The sequence below is a fragment of the Amyelois transitella genome, chromosome 13 (assembly GCF_032362555.1).
Source record: "Amyelois transitella isolate CPQ chromosome 13, ilAmyTran1.1, whole genome shotgun sequence".
Taxonomy (NCBI): domain Eukaryota; kingdom Metazoa; phylum Arthropoda; class Insecta; order Lepidoptera; family Pyralidae; genus Amyelois; species Amyelois transitella.
In genome coordinates, this window is record NC_083516.1 from 975,990 (window position 1) to 1,000,489 (window position 24,500).

Here is a 24,500-nt window from a genome sequence, read left to right on the forward strand (position 1 = left end):
TAATAAATACTTATATATGTAGATAAACATTCAAGACCCAGGCCAATCAGAAAAAGTTTTTTTCTCATCATACCCTGGCCGGGATTCGAAACCGGGACCACCGGTGTCACAGATAAGCGTACTACCGCTGCGCCACAGAGGTCGTCAAATTGATAGATCGATACTCGATACGAAGAGCCATTAGTTAGTTTATAGTTACTGAATATTTTATCTTGAATACCCTCAAAGTGTAAAATACTAAGAGACAATCAATATTTCTTACTTACCGTCTATCCCCCACCAAAGCAGTGGAGAAGGCGCCCAGAACACACCTCCTGGCCAGCCTCAGCTTTGCCTCAGCCTTGTCCCGTCTACTCAGGGTCAGGGCGCGAGCAGAACTCAGCTCCCTTCGGGACGGCAGCTTCAGAGGGAAGGAGATGGCCATGCCGTCTCCAGTAGGAAACACCAGGCGGAAGTCTAGCGAAAAATTGCAATATTTTCAAAGAACTTAAATATAAAACAGGTTAATCAATTCACCATTAATAATAAATATTAAATAGGGCCACTCCATCTCGTTTCCATGGATGTCGTAAAAGGCTACTAAGGGATAGACTTACAAACTCGGGATTCTTTTTTTAGGCGATGGGCTAGCAACCTGTCACTATTTGAATCTCAATTCTATCATTAAGCCAAATAGCTGAGCGTGGCCTATCAGTCTTTTCAAGACTGTTGGCTCTGTCTACCCTACAAGGGATATAGACGTGACCATATGTATGTATGTATTAATAATAAAATATGTAGTTTAGTTGGTTTGTACATGATTACTCGGCCAATCATGGACCAAGCAAGAATTTTGTTAAATTGTTTTACGTCCTTTTTTTTGTGGCTGTATGTGGCCTTTATCGCTGTCAGATTTATCAAAAAACCTCAAGGCATCCGAAATTTTTACAGAATTGCCATTTACTAATCACGGCTTAATTGGCTACACTAAGTTGGCAAATAAATGACAATGTATACGAGTATGAATAGCGTGCCCTTCTAAGGACGGAGAAGTGCAAGAATTTTTTGTTGAGCCTCTGGGTTACTTATTTTTGTTTAAAAGTATATACCGACTCCTGAGGTAGTTTCATATTCACCATGACAAGATTTGATAATGTGAACTTAAAGAAAAATACTATCACACGGCATGTATCTAAATATTAAGTAAGATTCGCAAATTTTCCGGTAAATCTTCACGTTATGATAAATTATTCGATATAACGAACGAAAAGTATAAGGAAGTGTTTCGCTAAAAAAAATTCAATATACGCCATAGAAATCGCGTTAGAAGGAAAAAGTCCAAACTCAAAAAGGCGAGCTAATTGCTTTAAGATTTCTTTCACGATCTAATTACACTTTCAGCCGGGAGATTACTCCGGAAGGGCATTTTTATGGATTTTCCGACATTCTTCCGCATTTTAATATTTGATACTGGGTGGTGAAGTTATCAGACGTGTATTTTTTACATAAAGAAATCATCCATATCTACATATAATATTACGTTTACTCCCGAAAAGGAAGGCAGAGATCAAGAACGGCTTTTTATTTACCAGGATCCCTGTATACGTATCTTGATCAAATTAAAGACGTCCTGGTAAAGGGTCAGGTCAAAAGTACCCGAAACCGCCGAGCTTGCATGAAGAGAGTTATGAATGTGGATGAAGCGAAGGAAATATGCAGAGATCGTGGCAAGTGGAAAGTGGTAGTCTCTGCCTCCGGGAAAGAGGCGTGATTTTATGTATGTATGTATGTATCCCTGTATACATACATACATACATATAATCACGTCTATATCCATTGCGAGGTAGACAGAGCAAACAGTCTTGAAAAGACTGAATGGCCACGTTCAGCTATTTGGCTTTAAGATAGAATTGAGATTCAAATAGTGACAGGTTGCATTGCCTAAAAAAAGAATTCCAAGTTTGTAAGCCTATCGCTTAGTCGCCTTTTACGACCATGGGAAAGAGATGGAGTGGTCCTGTTGAAATGTTTTATTTCTCACCAAAAAATAGTATACATTGCAGTGCAGAAAAACAAAGGTAGATTAATGGGGGCTGATACCTGAACTAGGATGGTTCCTGTACCTCAGGTTATCAGCCCTTCACCTCATATTAGTGATCTAAAATAATTTAAAAACCAAACACACATCTATACTAATATTATAAAGCTGAAGAGTTTATTTGTTTGAACGCGCTAATCTCTAAACTACTGGTTTGAATTGAAAAATTCTTTGTGTGTTGTATAGACCATTTATCGAGCAAGGCTTTATTAGGCTATAGAACATCCTTATTACATTACGCTGCAACTATTGGGAGCAAAGAAATAATGGAAAATGTGAATAAAACGGGGAAAATTATTCACCCTTGAGGGCTTCAATGATGCTCAAAATAACTATTCCACGCGTACGGAGTCGCGGGCACAGCTAGTTACCAGTAAAATCACACGTAGTTCCCAAGTATTAACATATAATCTGTGGATGAAGGACACAGCTAACTAGAGTGACCAACTATCCGACGGACCTGGGGGAACTTAGCGGATCTGCACATCGCGCAGTTTCTAACTTGTCACCTTGATTTTGATTACTGGAAATGGCTTTAAACTGACTAAGAAATGTGCCGTGTGATTCCCGACAGTGCCGTGTGATTCCCGACAGTGCCGTGTGGTTCCCGGCACCAATACAAAAAAAATATAACCACTCCATCTCTTTCCCTTGGATGTCGTAAAAGGCGACTAAGGGATAGGCTTTCAAACTTGGGATTCTTTTTTAGGCGATGTGCTAGCAACCTGTCACTATTTGAATCTCAATTCTATCATTAAGCCGAATAGCTGAACGTGGCCATTCAGCCTTTTTAAGGCTGTTGGCTTTGTCTATCCCTTGCGGAATAGACAGAGCCTTTAATACATACATGTAATGACGTCTATATCCCTCCTTGTGTTAGAATTGAGATTCATATAAAGTGACAGATCGCTAGCCCATCGTCTAAAAGAAGAATCCCAAGTTTATACGCCTATCCTTTAGTCGCCTTTAACGACATCCATCCATTAAAATGGTCCTATTCTTTATTTTTATTGGTGCCGGGAACCACAAGGCAGAGTTTAGTATTCTGCTTTCATACATATATTTTGATAACATTACCATATCATGTACTTACTACCCTTTTTCCCCCCTAAATTGCAATACTGAATAGGTTGTACACGAATTCTTCCAAAAACAATCACTTCTATTTACCTTAAATCTTCGTAAACCCCAAACAGTATTAACTTTGGTCCAATCTACGCTGACCTCCCGCCCATCATAAAACATTAGCCTGAACCTCCCACCAGGGCTCTCATTAGACTGGTCATATTAAAAATGTTAACGTATTCGCTCGCCTGAAATTTTCATCCCCTAGGATTTAGATTCGAAGTGGTTGTTACCTTTTGTTTTTTTTATTATTACGAGTAATGTAACACATACAATGCTGGATCAAAAGGTATTTTTTGAACGTACTGTCCAATACTGATTATGATTTATCAGGTGAGATGAAAGACAAATGCAATCCTACTAATATTATAAATGCGAAAGTTTGTGAATATGTCAGTATGGATGTTTGTTACTCTTTCACGCAAAAAATATTGAACCGATTACGTTGAAATTTGGTATGTAGGTAGTTGAAGATCCAGAAAAACATATAGGCTACTCTTATCCCGGAGTTCTCGCGGGATTGATAGGGTTTCCATGCGGACGATGTCTCGGGCGGCTTCTAATAGTATTGAATAAAAATAGTCTATTAGGTGTATGTCTGTTCGTTTCATTGTAAAAGGGAAGGTAAAATATTGCACTGATATTGATGCATTTCTGGAGGAAAACTTATCACATGGGATGGCTACTTTTCATACAGGTTAATTTTATCAAAGTTATGAAAGAGAAAATTGGAATAAATTTTGTGGAATGTACCTATACCTTCCACCCAAAGTTTGACTGGAAGAGATTGCATTAGCGATAAGTCCGCCTTTGTACCATCTCTATCTGTTTTGTGCTGTTTTGTATGTTTTACTCTTATGGTGCAATAAAGAGTTTGATCTATCTATCTATATATGTATATATTTGAAGTGTGGTATCTACTCTTTAGAAAGATAAATTTCTTTACTAAAACAACCATAGGAATATTAATGAAAATCAATAAATATTGATAAGAAATTATTTTTTTCTTAGTGCCAGTACTTTGGTTGTTCCCGACACTAATACAAAAATAATAGAACTACTCCATTTCTTTCCCATGAAGGTCCTAAAAGGCGACTAAGGGGATGATAGGTTTAAAAACTTTAGGTTCTTCTTTTAGGCCATGGGCTAGCAACCTGTAACTATTTTAAATCTTAATTATATCATTAAGCCAAACAGCTGATTGTGGCGGCTTATGTCTTTCCGGGACTGTTGACTCTATCTACCCCGCAAAAAATATAGACGGGATTATATGTATTCTTGCTCCTACAATGCTTAATGATTATTATGTGATGTGATGATAGTTGATAAAAAATAAATTTTAAAAATATTTAAAGATATCTGTGTTACACTTACCAACATGTCTAAACCTGTCCACGAAATCCACCATGGCCTTCGCCCACGCCTGCCTCTTAGCCGCATCGAGCAACCCCATACAGGGCTCCACACTCCCACCATGAACCCCCAAGCAATACTCCTTCAGACCCTCAAACTCCTTATCCGAACACCCATCAAACTCCTCCAAAAACCACCCATTCTCTAATGAAGACGTAAAGAGACCATCCAAATATGGTTTCAGAACTGGTCCTAAGTACTTCTTGTCCTCTTTAGTGCCTCTGTATAACCAGTTTAAAATGAGCTTCATGGTGTTAAGCGGGTCCTGTAAGTCCTCCTGTCTCAGTTCAGGGTCTCTCCTGACGGCGTCGATGAGGCAGGCTGATGAGGCATCGTAGTAGTCTTTCAGTTTGTTCCATTTCTTTGATCTGCGAGAAAATTATTTTATTCTTTACAAAATAAAATAATATTATATTCTTTATTGCAGTAATCTTGGTTTCAATAATTATGCAAGGTCTTCCCAGTAAGTAATTAAAAATACATACATATAGTCACGTCTCCCAGTATCCCTTGCGGACAAATCTGGTCTTCCAGTCTCAAAAAGACTGGAAGACCAGTCCAATCAGCGGATTATTCAGATTTCTAAGCTTGGATAGTATGGATTACTCATAGGCAGCCATCTTGTATTACCTGTAAGTTGACATCTCCCTATCGAACTCCCCCAAGGTTCTGTGTTGGAAGTTGTTGAGGTACAGGTCACGAGCCTGGTCCAGCATGATGGCCAGCACATGGATCAGGTCTTCGACGGCCTCTTGGTGGACGGATGAAGCCTGGATCAGGTTCTGACGGAAGTTGCTTTGGGTCTCCTGTATAAATTTTTTAATCTTTTACTGAACCTGTTTGAAGACCCTCAATTTAAATAAATAATTTAATCTATAACAAAAACGAAAATTATAAAAGTTCTATATCACTTGTAGCAAACTAAGTAAGTTTTTAAAACTTATTTAACCACATAGTAAACGCAGTTGTACTGATCCATTTAATTACTTGTAATAACATTTTTAATTTTCGTCTTTTATTTTAAAACTATCTGTGCCCGCGACTTCGTCCGCGTGGAATAGTTTTTTTCACCCGTTCAAAAGTTATCATTTATCATTATTTGACTATAAAGTTGTAAATAAATAATCAATTATGTATCAAAAAATAAAGGTTCCAATAGCATAGTTTCCAATTATTGTCGTCTTGGTTGTTCATCAATACAAAATCGGCTTTCGACTACAATTCAGAATTGGCGAATTAATTGATATTTATAAGTAGTATAATGCAAATTTCGAATGTCTTAAAAAAGGGAGATGTTGGGAGTACCCGTAATCGTCGAATAAGCACGAAAAGAGTAATGAGTATTTAGGAAGCGGGAGAGGTCTATAGAGATCGTAGCAAGTGAAAATCCACAGTCTCTGCCTACCCCAATGGGCGACAGGGGTGTTGATATGTACATATGTATAAAGTTTACAATCAAAAATGATTGCCATTCGAAACAGACCTGTCCTGTGACCTGTGACTTTAACCTAACCTGACTTGAATCAATTTACTTAGAGTAAAATACCTATTCTGAAAAACTACACGACAATATCTTGATTTTCTATATGAAACTTCATTAAACTTCATAGAAATCAAGTTATTGTGATGCAAGCAATAAGTTAACCCTCTCGTTTGATTCCATTATCTAGTTCCGTGACCTATTTTCACAGAACCATAGTTTCAAACTAACACTGTTCTCTTATCAAATAGAGTAACACTGTATTAATAAAATTCCGTATAAATAATTAAATCATAACAATGTATTCTCTCATCCACATTTATATTCTAAGTTTGGATAATTGTGAAGTTGACGTTTTTGAAGAGAATGCTGCAGTGCAGTTTGATACAGTTTCGTCTGCGCTGACGCTTTGGAAGCGGCAGTAAACTTAGTTTTAAGTAGGTAACTTATTTGACATCAATCAATGTTGTGAATCTAAAAGTTATGACAATTATTAAGTAATGTTGAAATTTCCCAAAGTAATGAATAAAAAAAATAATTGACGAACATAATTGAAAAAGTGGTAACTTCATTCTATTCATCATTCTACTTCCGATCCCTGCATACTTCTTCCGCTTCATCCACATTACCTTCACGTAAGCTCGTCAGTTTACGGTACTCTTGACCCGATAATTATTCATTTACATTCCGCCAAACACTGCCTTTTTACAAGAAACCTAGAGAACCTGTGAGTTTCCACATTGCGATCTATTCACTACATCGTCTATATAAGTTAACAACGAAGCAGTCTAACTATCTACACGAGGTGTACAACGTTAGGTATTCGATAATCTGAACTATGTCCCGTGGAAACTTTGAAGCCTTAGATCTACTACCAGGTAACTTGGCTATTCCAACTTATAATAGAGGTGAAATGTAAAATGAGGGACATTCGATTCCTAGAACTTGAAACCTTAGTTGATACAAATTAAATGATATATTTGATTGAAACTTACTATTTTTTTATTGGTGCCATGTGGTTCCCTGAAGAATAAGACCACTCCGTCTCATTCCCATGGATGTCGTAAAAGGCGACTAAGTGATTGACTTATAAACTTGTGATTCTTCTTTTAGGCGATTGGCTAGCAACCTGTCACTATTTGAATTTCATTTCTATCAATAAGCCATACAGCTGAACGTGGCTTATCATTTTTTTCAAGACTGATATCTTTGCCTACCCCGCAAGGGATATCGACCTGATTATATGTATGAGAACATATATAGAAACAAACTTGAGCTTTCAAAGTAATAAAACAAAAAAATGAGAAAGAACTTACGCAAACAATCATATTCTTGTACTTGACTAGCTCACTGGAGACCCTCCACAGGTATCTCAGTTGTCTTCTGGAGAAGGTCGGTGTGGTACCAGCAGCGGACTTCGACTCCTTGTTCAGATTCTCCCAACGGTTCAACAGAGCTGCTTCCAAGTTCTCTGAGGGGGTTGGTGGAATGTCTTCGGAGGCTAATGATGATATGAATATTTAAATTACGATGACAAACCAACTTTATTTGGTTCTTCATGGGTCTTGGATATTTTCTATAAAAGTATTTATGATAAAATTTTGTATCTCGAGTTAGTATCTCGTAACACAAGTCTCGAACTTACTTCGAAACCAACTCAATTCCAATTCCACCGCTAAGCCATGACGATGCAGCTAAACCTGGCCTTTGATTTATGTGGCAATTGGCTCAGACAATTCCTTTGAAGATTAAATAGTAATATATGTAAGTCCATAAAGACTATGACAAGCAAATCATGACCAGAATAGGCTTTACCAGCACTCTTCAACAGCTCCATAAGACAGTGCCGTGTGGTTCCCGACACCAATAAAAAAAAGAATACGACCACTCCATCTCTTTCCCATGGATGTCGTATAAGGCGACTAAGGGATAGGCTTACAAACTTGGGATTCTTTTTTAGGCGATGGGCTAGCAACTTAATACTATTTGAATTTCAATTCTATCATTAAGCCAAATAGCTGAGCGTGGCTTATCAGTCTTTCGAGACTGTTGGCTCTGTTTACCCCGCAAGGGATATAGACGTGACCATATGCATGTATATGCTCAGGCAATCTCTTAGAAGATAAATTAGTAATGTATAAAGACTATGACGAGCAAATCATGACCAAAATAAGTTTTACCAGCACTCCTCAACAGCTCCATAAGACAGTTTCTGAGACAGAGTCCGTCTGCCGCCCACTCGCCACCACGCCCGCCGCGCCTCACTGTACCGCTGCGCTCCACGGGGTAAATGTAGCCGACTGTACCGCCACGTTCACATATTGACACCAGCCTGTGACAAAATACAGATGTTTCTAACTGGTTCTTATGGTTGAAAATGTAAAATAAATAAATATATAGTGCCGTGTGGTTCCCGGCACCAATACAAAAAAAGAAAAGTGGTCCTATTATTTTTTGTAATTTTATTAATTACTCCATCTCTTTCCCATGGATGTCGTAAAACGCGACTAAGGAATAGGCTTACAAACTTGGGATTCTTTTTAGGCGGTGGGCTAGCAACCTGTCACTATTTGAATCACAATTCTATCGTTAAGCCAAATAGCTGAACGTGGCCATTCTGTCTTTTCAAGACTATTGGCTCTGTCTACCCTGCAAGGGTGACTATATGTATGTAATAGAAGTATAGACTAAGGGATGAGCTGCAAACTTGATGAATAGTTTTATAAAATAATTGATAAAAATGGTAAGGTATTTAGAGTCACTTACTCGTCAAGAATCAGAAGGAGATGATGCGAGGAGTGAGCAGCCAAGCAATACTTGGACACGCCCGATGCGCCGGCGCAGCGATCCACTCGCCGACGAAACGCGCACCATGCTGCATACCGGCTCAAAGATCGGAGGGTGCCCTGGAAATTCATTAATATGATCACGTCTATATCCCTTGCGGGGTAGACAATTAGACATGGCCAACAGTTGAAAAGACTGATAGGCCACGTTCAGCTGTTTAGCTTAACGACAGAATTGAGATTCAAATAGTGACAGGTTGCTAGCCCATCGCCTAAAAGTAAAATCCCAAGTTTACAAGCATATCCCTTACTCGCCTTTAACGACATCCACGCGAACTCCTTGGTTAAACCGCTGTTTCCTCAAACACATCACATTGAGACCAGACTTCTCGTAAGGCAGACTCACCTGATAGCAACCTTCCCTCATCTTGTCGATCAACCCGTTCAGAGCTCCAGCGATCCTGGCGATGGTGGCCACGGGAGACACTTGGCTGTCCAGGGTCGCCTCCAGGGCTGGTTGCCAGATCTGCCAAGTGGCGGCCCGTTCAGCGCACACAATGGACGAGGGCGGTTGTATTGCTACTGCGTAGTAACCCTGCAAGTTTGTAATCTCGATAATGTTTTTGAAGATAATTGTTGAGTAAGGTTCATAGAATTGGCTTTCTTTAACAGTAATGGATAAATATCCTACTAATATTGTAAATGCGAAAGTTTGTGATTATGTCAGTATACATACATTAAATCACGCCTCTTTCCCGGAGGGGTAGGCAGAGACTACCTCTTTCCACTTGCCACGATCTCTGCATACTTCCTTCGCTTCATATGTTATGTCAGTATGGATGTTTGTTACTCTTTCACGCAAAAACTACTGACCTGATTAAGATAAAATTTGATATGTAGGTAGCTGAAGACCCAAAATAACATATAGGCTACTTTTTATACCGGAGTTCCCGCGGGATTAATTCCACACGGACGAAGTGGCCAGCGGCCTTTAGTGAATCATAGATGCGACTTTTAACATAGAGTTGTTAAAATGACACAATAATGCAATCAATAAGAAAGAAGACATAACTCTTACCCCCTGAGCAGCGGTATAGTGTAATAGTGCCAGGGGATGCGTCAACGGCACCCTGCTAGAATAAGCCGAAGCACTGCACCCTTCAACCCTTGCTCCCAGCATCAGCTTGGCTTCTGCTTCACCAGCCCCCACCCGCACCATGACCCAGGCCGCTCCCTCCACGATGGCCAGGCGACGGTCGTTTGTGAACTGAGCAGGTGACACTTTACGACAAAGGTATAAAAGTTAGTATAGAGTGCCGTGTGGTTCCCGGCACCAATACAAAAAAGAAAATTACTACAATGGCGGAGCTACATGCTATCACTGATGAGCTTGCTGCGGCTAACAGTAATGAGCCAGTGCGAGGCACACAACCCTCTTCCAGTGCCGTACCGCCAAATAATAAGTCTCGTCCTATTAGTGCTCGTTTACAAGCGAAATCAACGAAAAAATAACGATGTTTTCGTGCACTTCTATTTTTCCTTTTATTTCAAATAATATATATCTACCTTGTTTTTGTTTTAATAGTTTTTGTTTATTTTTAGGGTAGATAATTTGTAGCTTTATTTAGTTCAATCAGTTTATGACATGATCCTTCAATGACAATTAATGTCATTGACATCTGTCATTCTTTTTTTTTAAGTTCGTGAGTCTTTTTAATTGTTAAATAGAATATAGAGCCCACATATATGGTAGGCTTACTCTTATTGTTTAAAATTAATGTCTGGCAAGAAAATTGTACCACTATTGTTATATTTTAGGAATTTTAATTAGTTTTATATACCTTAAATTTATTTTTATTATTTAGGATATTTTATTTATTTATTGTTACACTCTATGGCTGATGTATTCGGTAACAGTTCTGGAGATGATTATTTTTCTCTTTCCTCTTCCTCGGACAGCCTCCTCAGTGCTGACGATTTTGAGCGATCTTTAGGCGATAATTTGAACGCTACTTTTTCTTCTTTCTCCAAGAACTTTAATGTTGTACACATAAATGCACAAAGCATACCTGAACATTACTCCGACTTATTGTCGTTATTTTCTAATTCTTCCGTTCACGCAATTCTCATTTCGGAGAGCTTTCTGAAACCTTCTCTTCCTTCAACTATGTATCCCCTTCCGGGATTTAAACTATTTAGAAATGATCGAATTTACGAAACCGTCACTAATGGTGTCACTAAAATGGTAAGATGTGGTGGAGTCGCTATTTATTTACGAGGTGATATACCATGCCAAATTTTATCTCAATCTCCTTCTGCATATGAAAACCCTGAACACCTTTTTCTAGAAATTTCCCTTTCTCATACTAAAATTCTTCTTGGTGTATATTATTGCCCTTCTCTTCATATAAATTACTTTTCCTCTTTTGAGCTTCTTTTGTCGGATTATCGTAGTCGTTTCGAACACATTATTATAATGGGGGATTTTAATACTTGTCTTATTAAAAATGATTCAAGATCAAGATCTCTTCTTTCTCTTCTTCATTCTTTAAATTTACACTGCCTTCCTCTTAGCGCTACACATTTTCCACATAATGGTCCGCCTTCTTTTCTTGATCTTATTATCACTTCTTCCCCGGATCTTGTGTCAGTTCATGGCCAATTTAATGCAGTGTGTTTTTCTGCTCATGACCTTCTTTATGCGTCTTTTAAGTTGCGTTCTCCTAAGCGTAGACACAAAGTTATTTTCCGTCGTGATTTCACGGCAATTAATGAACAGTTATTTTTAACTGATTTTAATAATGCGGACTGGAGCACTGTTTTAATGGCTCCAGACGTAGATTCAAAGGTCTCTAAATTCAACGAAATCTTATTATCACTTTTCGATAAACATGCTCCTCTTCATCCTGTTCGCATTAAACATAACCCTGCTCCTTGGCTCACACCCGAGATCAGGAAGTGCATGGCCAGAAGAGATAAAGCTAAACTAAAATTACGTCAGTGCCCATCTGCTGAGAACCATTCTGCTTATGTTTTTCTTCGTAATTTTTGCAATAAAAAATGTAGGGATGCTAAGCGCAAATATATTCATTCTAATGTGGAAAACTGTCCCCCTGGTAAATTGTGGAAGTTTTTGAAGGGTTTGGGTTTTGGAAAGCAAGGGCCTGAGGAGAGTTTTGATATGGACGTAAATGAATTAAATAGGCACTTTTGTTCTTCTTCTAAGAATTGTTCGTCATTTACGAAACAGGCAACGCTTGCTAGTCTGGCTGTTCAACCTTCTTGTGATTTCCCCTCTTTCTGTATAAATGAGATTACCATTGACGATGCAATAAAATTAATTAAGTCCATTAATTCAAGGGCAGTAGGTGATGACGCTATATCCCTTGATATGATTAAACCGATAGCGGAATTGATTGCCCCTTATATTGTAAACATCTTAAACTGTTCCATTTCGTCGGGCATCTTTCCCACTAATTGGAAACTCGCTCACATAATTCCTCTTCCTAAAAGAAATTCGCCTTCAAGTCCTTCTCATTTGCGTCCTATTTCAATTCTGTCTGTGCTGTCAAAAATCTTGGAATATCATGTCCATCAACAATTAAGTGCACACTTATCTCGCTATAATATTTTAAGTTCTTTTCAATCAGGTTTTAAATGTGGCCATAGTACTACGTCAGCTCTTGTAAAAATTACGGATGACATCCGTTTTAATATTGATAATAAAAAGCTTACCGTACTTGTTCTTCTTGATTTCACAAGTGCTTTTAATACTGTCGATTTCGATATTTTGGTTGAAATTTTACGTACTTTAAATTTTTCCTCAAATGCCCTCTGTTGGTTTTCATCTTACCTTACTGGTCGTAAACAACGTATAAAATTGAATGATTGCTTCTCAGATTGGTGTGATCTAGTAGCTGGTGTTCCGCAGGGTGGAATTCTTTCTCCGGTTCTGTTCTCAATATTCGTTGATGGTATTACTGCATCTCTTTCCTCTAATTTTCATCTTTATGCCGATGACTTACAGATCTATGCGTCTGCTAGTTTGGATGATATTAATGATGCTTTTAGTACCATTAATTCGGATTTGGAGAGGATTGCAGATTGGTCAAGCCGTTTTGGTCTTTTAGTTAATGCTGCCAAGTCACAGGCCATTGTTATTGGTAGTCCGCATTATATTTCGAAATTGGAAAATGTGATGGTTCCTAGCCTAGTTCTGAATAACAATATTATTCCTTTATCTCCCAAAGTGACTAATCTGGGTATCATCATTGACCAGACTCTCTCGTGGATTCCCTATATTAATGAAATCAGCCGTAAGATGTATGTGTCGTTACACTCACTTCGCCGAATGCAAAAATTTTTACCCGTCGTCACTAAAGTTGTGCTTGTTCAGTCGCTTCTCTTTCCTCTTCTAGATTATTCCGATGTTGCTTGTTTGAACATTACTGAGGAATTGCTTGACAAGTTAGAGCGTTTACAAAACCAGGGCATTCGCTTTGTTTTCGGTCTTCGTAAGTTCGATCATGTTTCAGAGTTTCGTCGCCAATTGAATTGGCTCCCAATTCGCCTTAGACGTAATGTTCACACACTATCTCTCTTGTTTAATGTCCTTTTTAATCCTTCTTTCCCCCACTATCTTCATGATAATTTCTCATTCCGTGAGACGGATAGTCGTTTGCGGTCTCATAACGATCCCAAATTACTTATTCCTCCTTATTCCTCTCGAACTTATGGTTTATCTTTTAGTGTACGTTCTGCTCAGCTTTGGAATGATCTTCCCCAAGATACGAGATCTGCCCCTAACCTAAGTTCTTTTAAAACACTAATCAAAAGACTGTATTCTGATGCATCTAACATTTGAGTGTACTTATATTTATGTATGTTTATATATATTTTATTTATGTATGTTTATCATTAATTAGTTTGTAATTTATTGATTATTGTAACGCATCCTCAATGCTTTTAACTGCGCTGCCTCTTTGACTTTGATTTTCCTTTTTATTTTGGTTGACTGGAAGAAATCCCGATTGGGATAAGTCCGCCATTGTACATATTCTTTTATATTCAATGACTGTTCTGATTTTGTTATATTTATTTTTATGTGCAATAAAGAGTTTACAAACAAACAATAGGACCACTCCATCTCTTTCCCATGGATGTCGTAAAAGGCGACTAAGGGATAGGCTTACAAACTTGGGATTCTTTTTTAGGCGATGGGCTAGCAACGTGTCACTATTTGAATCTCAATTCTATCATTAAGCCAAATAGCTGAACGTGGCCATTCAGTCCTTTCAAGACTGTTGGCTCTGTCTACCCCGCAAGGGATATAGACGTGAACATATGAATGTATGTATTATTTATCTATGTTTCTATACGAACCGATGCTCTTTCGGTGAGGGAAAACATCGTGGGGAAACCTGCACATTCAGGCAACTGGATGTGTAACCGTGATCTAATACGGGTTAGGTTCCCCTGCAATGGTCGCGGAGGTCAGACGGGAGTCGCTTTGTGTAACAATTTGACTCAACCTATCCAGGATTCATGGTCAAAGGCATACCCCGGGCTCCTCTCCTGAGTGGTGAGGATGCAACCGGGACTAAAGCCAGGAGGAAGAAATCAATATTTGAACTAACTATCGCCGTTTTTGTGTCTGTTTGTTTGTGTGTATTTTGATTAGTCAAGTTTTTTTACGAAGCTACTCCTTCCTGAACTCCACAAGCTTTAGAGAACCGAATCCATTTATTGGATCATTTTTACACATCTAGTTGTCTGAATGTGTAAGAGTCCCCTTCAAATTACTACCGTTCGATTTGGTTAAACTTTTGACCATAGCTATGGATATGATACTATAATACTGAAATTATAAGATTCGTTACATTCTTATAAAGACTTCTATTATATCTTGTTATGTGCTTATCTAAATGTTATCTAGTGTCTTCAGACGGCAGCTGTCAGGCAAAGTTTAATGCGATCGTTTGAGGCAAAGTTGTTAACACGTTGGGCGGACTTGGAAGACTGGGGCTTTAGGCTATATTACATCACACTACAACTATTAGGAGCGAAGAAATAATGGAAAATGTGAAAAAAAAAACGGGTAAAATTATTCACCCTCGAGGGCTTCAATGATGCCCTACAAAATAACTATTCCAAGCGGACGGAGTCGCGGGCACAGCTAGTTTAATCCTAAAGTTATTCCCCGCTCCCCATACTCATGAATGTTTTACATTTATAATGATACGAAACATGCCGGCAAAGTTTAGCTGCAACTCTGGCATTGCAACTTTCCTCATTCCACACGTTCCACTAACTACGACCTTCGGATATCGTCGGAATGTTTGCTCATCGAGTTGGGCGCTCCAACTTCTGTTTTTAGCGGAAAATGTAGGTTTGCAATAGACCGGATATTTGTTGAAAGGTTTACGTCTTTACCCCTTGCAGGGTAGACAGAGCAAACAGTCTTTAAAAGGCTATGTTCAGCTGTATAGCAACTACTATTAAAATAACATGATTACAAACTACAAGTTCAATTATAAAATTGTACAGCTACCCTACATAGCATCAACTTGCGGGAGTGTGCCTAAAAGGCTGGCAGCATTTCCATTTTGAATAGCAATGCTTATTCTCTGAGCCACATAATTACCAGCCCTTCTGTCACGAGATACCTCAATCAACTTTTTCGACAATTGTCGAAATAGCTGGTCGGCAGATGGGCCCCACGATCCCTGAATTTCTACCCCAAAAAATTCAAATATATCGGTTTTATCGATACATATTTTCGCCTTAAACTATGCTCTTACGGTGACGGAAAACATCGTGAGGAATCCTGTAAAAACCTGCACATTCAGCTTCACAACTGGACTTGTAACCAAGATCCAGTTAGTTTTCTTAGATCAGACCTCAGTCGCTTTGTGTTAAAACTTATCTCACCCAACCAAATGCTCCTCAAGGCAGGATACCAATGATGATAATTACCTTTCTCCATGTGTGTGCCGTGTGGTTCCCGGCACCAATACAAAAAAGAATGGGACCACTCCATCTCTTTCCCATGGATGTCGTAAAAGGCGACTAAGGGATAGGATAGGATTACATACTTGAGATTATTTTTTAGGCGATGGGCTAGCAACCTGTCACTATTTGAATCTCAATTCTATCCTAAAGCCAAATAGCTGAACGTGGCCTATCAGTCTTTACAAGACTGTTGGCTCTGTCTACCCCGCAAGGGATATAGACGTGATTATATGTATGTATGGATGTACCTTTCTCCATGTAGCAGTAGTTGTAGGGCTTCGCCCTGTGCGCGGCGCGTGCGCACAGCACCCGGGCTCCGCCGCCGCCCTTCGCGTTGGCACAGCGCGCGATCAGCTCCACCCATCTTTCTACAACCTTATCTCTTAAAGACAAAAATATTCCATGAAAGACTCTTCTGATTCTATAAAAAATGTTAGTGACTCCACGTTCCCGAAATGTTAAGAAATTAACTGTAAATTTCCTATAGTTAACCGCGTAGTTCCCGGCACCAATGAATAAAAGGAATAAAACCACTACGTCTCAATCCAATGGTTGTCGTAAAAGGCGACTAAGGGATAGGCTTATAGACTTGGGATTCTTCTTTTAGGCGATGGGCTAGCAACCTGCCACTATATGAATCTCAATACTATCATTAAGCCAAACAGCTGAACGTGGCCTTTCAGTCTTGTAACGACTATTGGCTCTGTCTACCCCGCAAGGGATATAGATGTGATGATATGTATGTATGTACAAATAACATAGATTGAGTAAGCCTCGAAGTAAATTCGGAACTTGTATAACGAGACACTAACTCAACGAAATTGTAATTTATAATAAATACTTATATAGATAAACATCCAAGACTCAGGTCAATCAGAGAAAGTGCATTTTTTATTATGCCCTGGCTGGGATTCAAACCCGGGACCAACTGTGACACAGACAAGCGCATTACCTTTGAGCCACAGAGGCCGTTACCATCTCAATATAGAACCTCTTTTTTATGTAGGTATAAGATACTATCTGTGCCCGCGACTTCGTCCGCGTGGAATAGTTAATTTGGGCATCATTAAAGCCCTCAACGATTAAAAATTTTCCCCGTTTTTTTTCACATTTTCCATTATTTCTTTGCTCCTTATAGTTGCAGCGTGATGTTATAGAGCCTTAAGCCTTCCTCGATTAATGGTCTATTCGACACAACAATACTTTTTCCGTTCGAACCAGTTGTTCCTGAGATTAGCGCGTTCAAACAAACAAACAAACTCTTCAGCTTCAAAATATTAGTATATGAAGATAGATAAGATAACCTATATATCACCCACCTGCATAAATACCCAGCTGGCGACAGGAACTCCTCCCACTTCTGGGCTTCCCTCCCGCTCAGCCGAATCTTTCCATAACCCACGGGACCATCCTGCAGCCGGCAGTCTTCACTCCCGTTCAGCCCGGGTAAAGAGTCCAATGTCACCAGATACTCTAAAGAACGGGAACGCATCTGTTTGGAAATAATAATATCTACTTCATCATCCAGGAGATGTATTGTGTGGTTCCCGGCACCAGTAGAAAAATAGTAAAACCAATTAATCTTTTTTCCATGGATGTCGTAAAAGGTGACTAAGGGATAGGCTTATAAACTTGGGATTCTTCTTTTAGGCGATGGGCTGGCAGCCTGTCGCTATTTAAATCTCAATTCTATCATTAAGCCAAACAACTGAACATGGCCGTTCAGTCTTTTCAAGACTGTTGGCTCTGTCTACCCCGCAAGTGCATTATGTTTAAGCAAGAACTTCAACTTCAGTGCCGTGTGGTTCGCGGCACCAATAGAAAAAAGAATAGGACCACTCCGTCTCTTACCCACGGATGTCGTAAAAGGCGACTAAGGGATAGGCTTATTAACTTGAGATTCTTCTTTTAGGCAATGAGCTGGCAACCTGTCACTATTTAAATCTCAATTCTAACATTAAGCTAAACAACTGAACATGGCCTTTCAGTCTTTTCAAGACTGTTAGCTCTGTCTACCCCGCAAGTGTGTAAGCAAGAACTTCATTACTACGACATTAGCACTATTTGACAGAGTTTAATAAATATTGTTGTTTGTTATGTATTTTTGTATGACCTCTTATGGAGGTCATGGGTCAAGAATAAGAATTATTGTATAACGTGGTCATTAATGATGCAGTTAATTTCTCGTTACGAGTTCTTTATTATGACTTCACAAAGGCCAATGATGACCTAAAATTATACATAAATGATTAAATTTTGTCACAAATTAGGTTGGTAGACCATCGCCTACAAGAAGAATCCTAAGTTTATTTGCCTTTCCCTTAGTTACCTTCTACGGCATGGGAAGGCATATAGTGGTCTTTTTCTAAAGTGTCGGGAACCACACGACAGAGATCTTGCATTAACGATGAAAGAAAAAAAAGTTGAAATTGACGTTATTGAAGAAAATGCTACAGTGCAGTTTGTTACCGCTTCTTCTGCATTGACGCTTTGGAAACGGCAGTAAACATAGTTTTAAATAATTTATTTCACATCAACCAATGTGGTGAAACCAAAACATATGACAATTATAAAGTGATGTTTGAAATGTACCATATTAATGAACTAGCTGTGCCCGCGACTTCGTCCGCGTGGAATAGTTAATTTGGGCATCATTGAAGCCCTCAAGGATGAATAATGTTCCCCGTTTTTTACATATTCCATTATTTCTTCGCTCCTTATAGTTGCAGCGTGATGTTATACATATAACCTCAAGCCCTCCTCGATAAATTTTCTATTCAACGCAAAAAGAATTTTTAAATTCGAACCAGTGGTTCCTGAGATTAGCGCGTTCAAACAAACAAATTGAATTCAAACAATGATTTGTTTGTTTTATAACTATGTACTTACTATTTTCTTGTTACTGTGTAAATTTATATGCAATAAATATATTAAAACAAACAAACAAACTCTTCAGCTTTATATATAGTATAGATATAGATAACATACATACATATGATCACGTCTATGTCCGTAGCGGGGTAGACAGAGCCACCAGTCTTGAAAAGATTGATAGGCCACGCTCAGCTGTTTGGTTTAGTTAGTTAGTTGAGATACAACAAATAGTGACAGGTTGCTAGCCCATCGCCTAAAAACGAATCCCAAGTTTGTAAGCCTATCCCTTAGTCGCCTTTTACGACGTCCATGGGAAAGAGATGGAGTTGTCCTATTCTTTTTTGTAATGGTGCCGGGAACCACACGGTATACCTACCTACATACATCTTGTTACTGTGTAAATTTATATGCAATAAATACATATATTAAAAACAAACAAACAAACTCTTCAGCTTTATATATAGTATAGATATAGATATAGATAAAAAGAATTTAATTTGAATTTATCATTGTTATACAACTTATTGACATACCAATTTCCCCCGATGCAGAGCTATTAAATGGCAGCATCTGAACCGGGGGTCCCTCTGTCCAGCCCCGTCCACTATCCTCTGCACCAGGGTCTCCACGGCGCTCTCCAACTTGGTTGACATTTGACCTGCAAAATAGTTACTCTAAGTTTCTGTCAAGTATGATGCATAGGTTAGGTTCGTATGATATAATGTATATAGGTAGGTACATTTTTTTATTTATTTCTTTAAAGATTATTCTTTTTTGGTCCAAGACAATTGAATTGGACAATTTCAATCAAACAATGTGACTACAAAGAAAATAACTTTATTAATTAGGGTGGTTTTTTTATTAGAATAGTCAAAATAAGGTGTACATTTTATAAGAACTTCATTAATTAATTTATAAGATTAATGAGTGATACAGTAAAAAAAATATAACAAAGTCACAAAAAAAAAACAATCTGAAGTCTAATCTCATGAAAGTCCGTTCAGTATTTTTGCCGCACACATCCTTCAAACTTTCGCAAATTAGTCGTGGTTTGAAGTCTATATCTATACTAATATTATAAAGTTAAAGAGTTTGTTTGTTTGTTTGAACGCGCTAATCTCAGTAACTACTGGTTCGAATTGAAAAATTATTTTTGTGTTAAATAGACCATTTATCGAGGAAGGCTTTAGGCTATATAACATCACGCTGCAATTATAAACTATATAAGAAATAATGGAAAATGAGAAAAAACACGGGGAAAATTATTGATCCTTGAGGGCTTCAATGATGCCCAAAATAACTATTCCACGCGAACGAAGTCGCGAGCACAGATATGTTGAATATTTTTAACGTGAGTATTATAATGTACAGTTAACCGTATAACAAGTTAACCTGCATGTCTATGACGCGAAAATACTACCGAATTTACAGTGAATTTGGGAACGTTGGTATGTGTACACATAATTTATTGAAGATGCCAACAAAAGTTACATACATACATACATACGGTCACATCTATATCCCTTGCAGAGTAGACAGAGCCAATAGTCTTGAAAAGACTGAATGGCCACGTTCAGCTATTTGGCTTAATGATAGAATTGAGATTCAAATAGTGACAGGTACACAGGTACAGCCCATCGCCTAAAAAAGAATCCCAAGTTTGTAAGCCTATCCCTTAGTCGCCTTTTACGACATCTATAAGAAAGAGCTGGAGTGATCCTATTCATTATAAGAATAAGTTAAAAAGTTTTTAAGTACACACATATTAGTGTCACAATATTTATCATTTAATTGCTATACAAATTTTATCTGAAGCAATGGATTGGCACCTTTACTACGCTGGGGTGACCTTTCAACATTCGAGCAACGTTAATTACGTTCTAACAGCCATGATGAAGAAGCCTTCATTAAGTAATGAATATTAACTCTTTCGCTATACTCAAATTGGAATCACACGGTTCAGAAAATAATTATTAGCGGCTGTTGTACAGTCAACTAAGGGTAGGCTTATAAACTTGGGATTCTTCTTTTAGGCGATGGGCTAGCAACCCGTCACTATTTAAATCTCAATTATATCTTGCAGCCAAATAGCTGAACGTGGCAAATTAGTCTATACAAGGCTGTTGGCTCTGTCTACCCCGCAAGGGATATAGACGTGACCATATGTATGTATTTATGTATGTACAGTCAACATTATATTAACCTACCCAAACTCACTGCGAATTCGTCTCTATTACAGCGTCATAGTTTTCCATGCAATACCTTGATATGCTGTTTACTGTACAGTTACGAAAAATAATATTTACGCATTTGGAAAAGTGTGAACATTTTCTCCCTCCTGGCGATAGTACTGGTTACATCACCACCTCCCTGGAGAGGACCCTCGGGTGGTCCTTATTCCCGATCGGTGGAAATAAAAAATATGAATTTCCTAACGCTGTCTTACGCTTAATAGTTTAGAAAAAGATTAAATTGATTGACTGATTATAGATTTGCTACTTCTTTTAATTTGTTACGAGAGTTTGCCTCAGAGTGGATTTGTGAAATGGGAAATTCAATAAATATTCCTTAGACTCGCCAAATCTTAGCAACCAACCAAAGAAATTCTGTGAATCCAACTTCAAAACTGGTATGTATACGATAATTTCTACACCCACCCTCTAAGGGGGTAGTATAGTGTATTTTTTTCCTTTTTGGTTGACTGAGTCGCGGGCAGTAGGTACCTTAACCTAACTTCTTCTTCCTCCTAGCTTAAGTCTCGGATGCATCCTTACCTCTCGAGGATCCCGGGGTATGCCTTTGACTATGGATCCTTTATTGAGTGAGTTAGGTTTTTACACGAAGCCACTCCCATCTGACCTCCGAAACTTTAACAGGTAACGGAGTAACTTAACCTAACAATCTAGGGTAACGCCAACTTGCCTACCTCTCTGGTCTTCTTCATACAAAGCATCCACGCTGGAGTTGAGAGACCGTAGCTGGTTCACTGAGAACTTGAGGCCAGTGGTGGGGAGCCTGAGGTCTCCACCCGGCAACTCGTGCGCAGATGTAGACACACCCGACCCCATACTGTTAAACAAAAAAGAAGGATTTTGCAAAATGAAAGGGAGCCATTTATTTCAAGATACCTAGATTTTACGTACGTATAGAATATAATTAATTCTAAGTTATTTTAATTAGTTGGAGTACTAATAGATGCTATTTCGGTGAGGGAAAACGTCGTAAGGAAACCTGCACATTCGAGCCACTGGATGTGTAACCATCATCGATTCAATACGGGTCAGGTCATGAGAACATGCAAAGGTTGCGGAGGTCAGATGGGAGTCGCTTCGTGTAGAGACCTGACTCACCCAATCCAGGATCCATGGTCAAAGGCATACCCCGGACTCCTCTCTAAAGTGGTGAGGATGCAACCGGGGTCTAAAGTCAGGAGAAAGAAGAAGAATATAATAAATGCCTATAAATTGAATTGAGTTGATGATTATAAGGTTAAATAATAAATGTTCGTACATAGAAAATCCTTGTAGTGTAAAAATTACATGGCAAATGAAAACATGTAGTCTCTGTCTATCCATCCGTGAAAGGGGCGTCATTTTATCTATGTACTTAAGTATGTACCTATAAAAAATATTGATAGAATGTACTTAATTGCAAAGTGTACTTTGTGTTTGTATGTAATTTGTCCCGTATATATATTTATTTAAACATAGTTATAAATAAATATATATACGGGACAAATTACACATATTGAGTTAGCCTCGAAGTAAGTTGGAAACTTGTGTTACGAGATACTATAACTCAACGATACTCTATTTTATAATAAATACTTATATAGATAAACATCCAAGACCCAGGCCAATCAGAAAAAGGCCTTTTTTCATCATGCATCATGGCCAGGATTCGAACCCGGGACCTCTGGTGTCGCAGACAAGCCTACTACCACTGCGCCACAGAGGCCGTAGCAGTATTTGTATGTTACCACACAATATTCTGGAAATTTCACAGACACATACCTACGAAAACTGTACGCGAGCATAACCGCGGGCAATACTTGATACATAAAAATTACCCGCAAAGATTTTTTTTATAGTAATAAGTTTGTTTTTCCAAAGCCACCGGCTCGCATGAGCGGCGCGACATAAAGCACTTCCGCCGGAAACGCCGCCATTTTGTGATCCCGACATTGTGTTGCGTGCACGCACTGATTGAGGTTATGCAATCAATATCAAGCAAATGGAATATGTGTGTACGCGACTACCTAATAATTATAAACATGTTTTCTAAATAAATTATTACGGCCTCTGTGGCGCAGCGGTATTGCGCTTGTCGATGACACACTAGGTCCCGGGTTCGTATCCCGGGCAGGGCATGATGAGTTGTGTAAAACTAGTCTAGAACTTACTTCGAGGCTAACTCAATCTGTGTAATTTGTCCAGTAATTAATATATTTATTTCTATATCTTTCGAATATAGGAAAAGACCTACTTTCTTTCGCTTCATTAAAGTTAATGAATTCTTATCTTTCTACTTACATAAGCCTTCTACTTACTTACAAACACAAATGCCGAATTCTACCTCCTTGTTAAGTTTTATTGATTTTTTATGAATTTTTATTTATTTTTTTACCTATAGCTAGCGTTTATAACGAACGTCTATATCCCCTACAGGGCAGACAGAGCCAACAGTCTTGAAAAGACTGAATGGCTATTTAGCTTAATGATAGAATTGAAATTGAAAAAAAATAGTGACAGGTTGCTAACCCATCGTCTAAAAAAGAATCCCAAGTTTGTAAGCCCATCCCTTAGTCGCCTTTACGACAGCCATGGGAAAAAGATGGAGTGGTCCTATTCCTTTTGTTTTGACCATATGTACGTATGTAAGTATTATATAGTTTATCCACTAATTACGAGAATTCAACATCTAGATAACGTTTACCACGGCCAAAAACGCCATAAAAATATAGTAATGGCCGACCAATGACATGTCATTTGTAATCTATTGTAGATTGGAGGCCAGCGGTCGTCTGTGACGAGTATTCCCACAAAAAATGAGTGATTGTTTACGAAAATTGAGTATTTTTATCTTATAAGAGTGGTTATGTGTTTAGCGAAGTGATATAAAATAAAGAAAAATAAGTAGATACCTACATATTTATAGCTGTATCCAAATGAAAAATTAACGCGGACATAACATAACCGACTTTAATAATCAAGTTATATGAAAAGTGTAATATAATAAATTATCATTCAACACTATAATAAAATGTAATATTAACTTGGGATTTTTCTTTTAGGCGATGGGCTAGCAACCTGTCAGTATTTTAATCTCAATTCTATCACAGTGGCCTATGAGTTTTTCAAGACTGTTGGCTCTGTCTACCCCACAAGAGATATATTCCTTGCGGGGTAGGCAGAACCAACAGTGATTGATTGACGATTGATAGATAGACGTGATTATATTTATGTATGTACGCAACGAGAATATTTAGCAAATGAATGGGAAGGCAGGCGTTAATTTAAAAAATAATATAAGGTCGTGCTCGTCGTAGCTCCGCCCGCGTCAAATTACCTTTTTTTTTCTTTTAAAATGAGAATTTTCAGGTGCATTTCATCTGATAACGTGAGATACTCAACACAAAAAATTTAGGGAATAATTTAAAAAAGTATCTTTTCTAACGAAAATTCAAGAAAATTCAATCTTGTGGTCGCCTTTTGTAAAACTTGAAATTATGGCA

The 24,500-nt window shown here is 38.3% G+C and overlaps 1 protein-coding gene across 1 annotated transcript in view; it reads right to left on the reverse strand.

The window, feature by feature from the left end:
* LOC106132151 (uncharacterized) overlaps positions 1-21,834 on the reverse strand; it is a 35,370-nt gene extending 13,536 nt beyond the window's left edge. The window contains exons 1-12 of the mRNA XM_060947379.1: positions 21,693-21,834; positions 19,300-19,424; positions 17,212-17,384; positions 16,141-16,274; positions 9,960-10,162; positions 9,288-9,476; positions 8,862-9,001; positions 8,276-8,427; positions 7,412-7,596; positions 5,246-5,421; positions 4,577-4,983; positions 267-456 (exon numbers count right to left, since the gene is read on the reverse strand). Of these exons, the coding sequence (XP_060803362.1) occupies positions 267-456; positions 4,577-4,983; positions 5,246-5,421; positions 7,412-7,596; positions 8,276-8,427; positions 8,862-9,001; positions 9,288-9,476; positions 9,960-10,162; positions 16,141-16,274; positions 17,212-17,384; positions 19,300-19,424; positions 21,693-21,834 (2,216 nt within the window). The remainder of the gene's footprint in view (positions 1-266; positions 457-4,576; positions 4,984-5,245; positions 5,422-7,411; positions 7,597-8,275; positions 8,428-8,861; positions 9,002-9,287; positions 9,477-9,959; positions 10,163-16,140; positions 16,275-17,211; positions 17,385-19,299; positions 19,425-21,692) is intronic.
* Between the last annotated feature and the right edge of the window lie 2,666 nt (positions 21,835-24,500).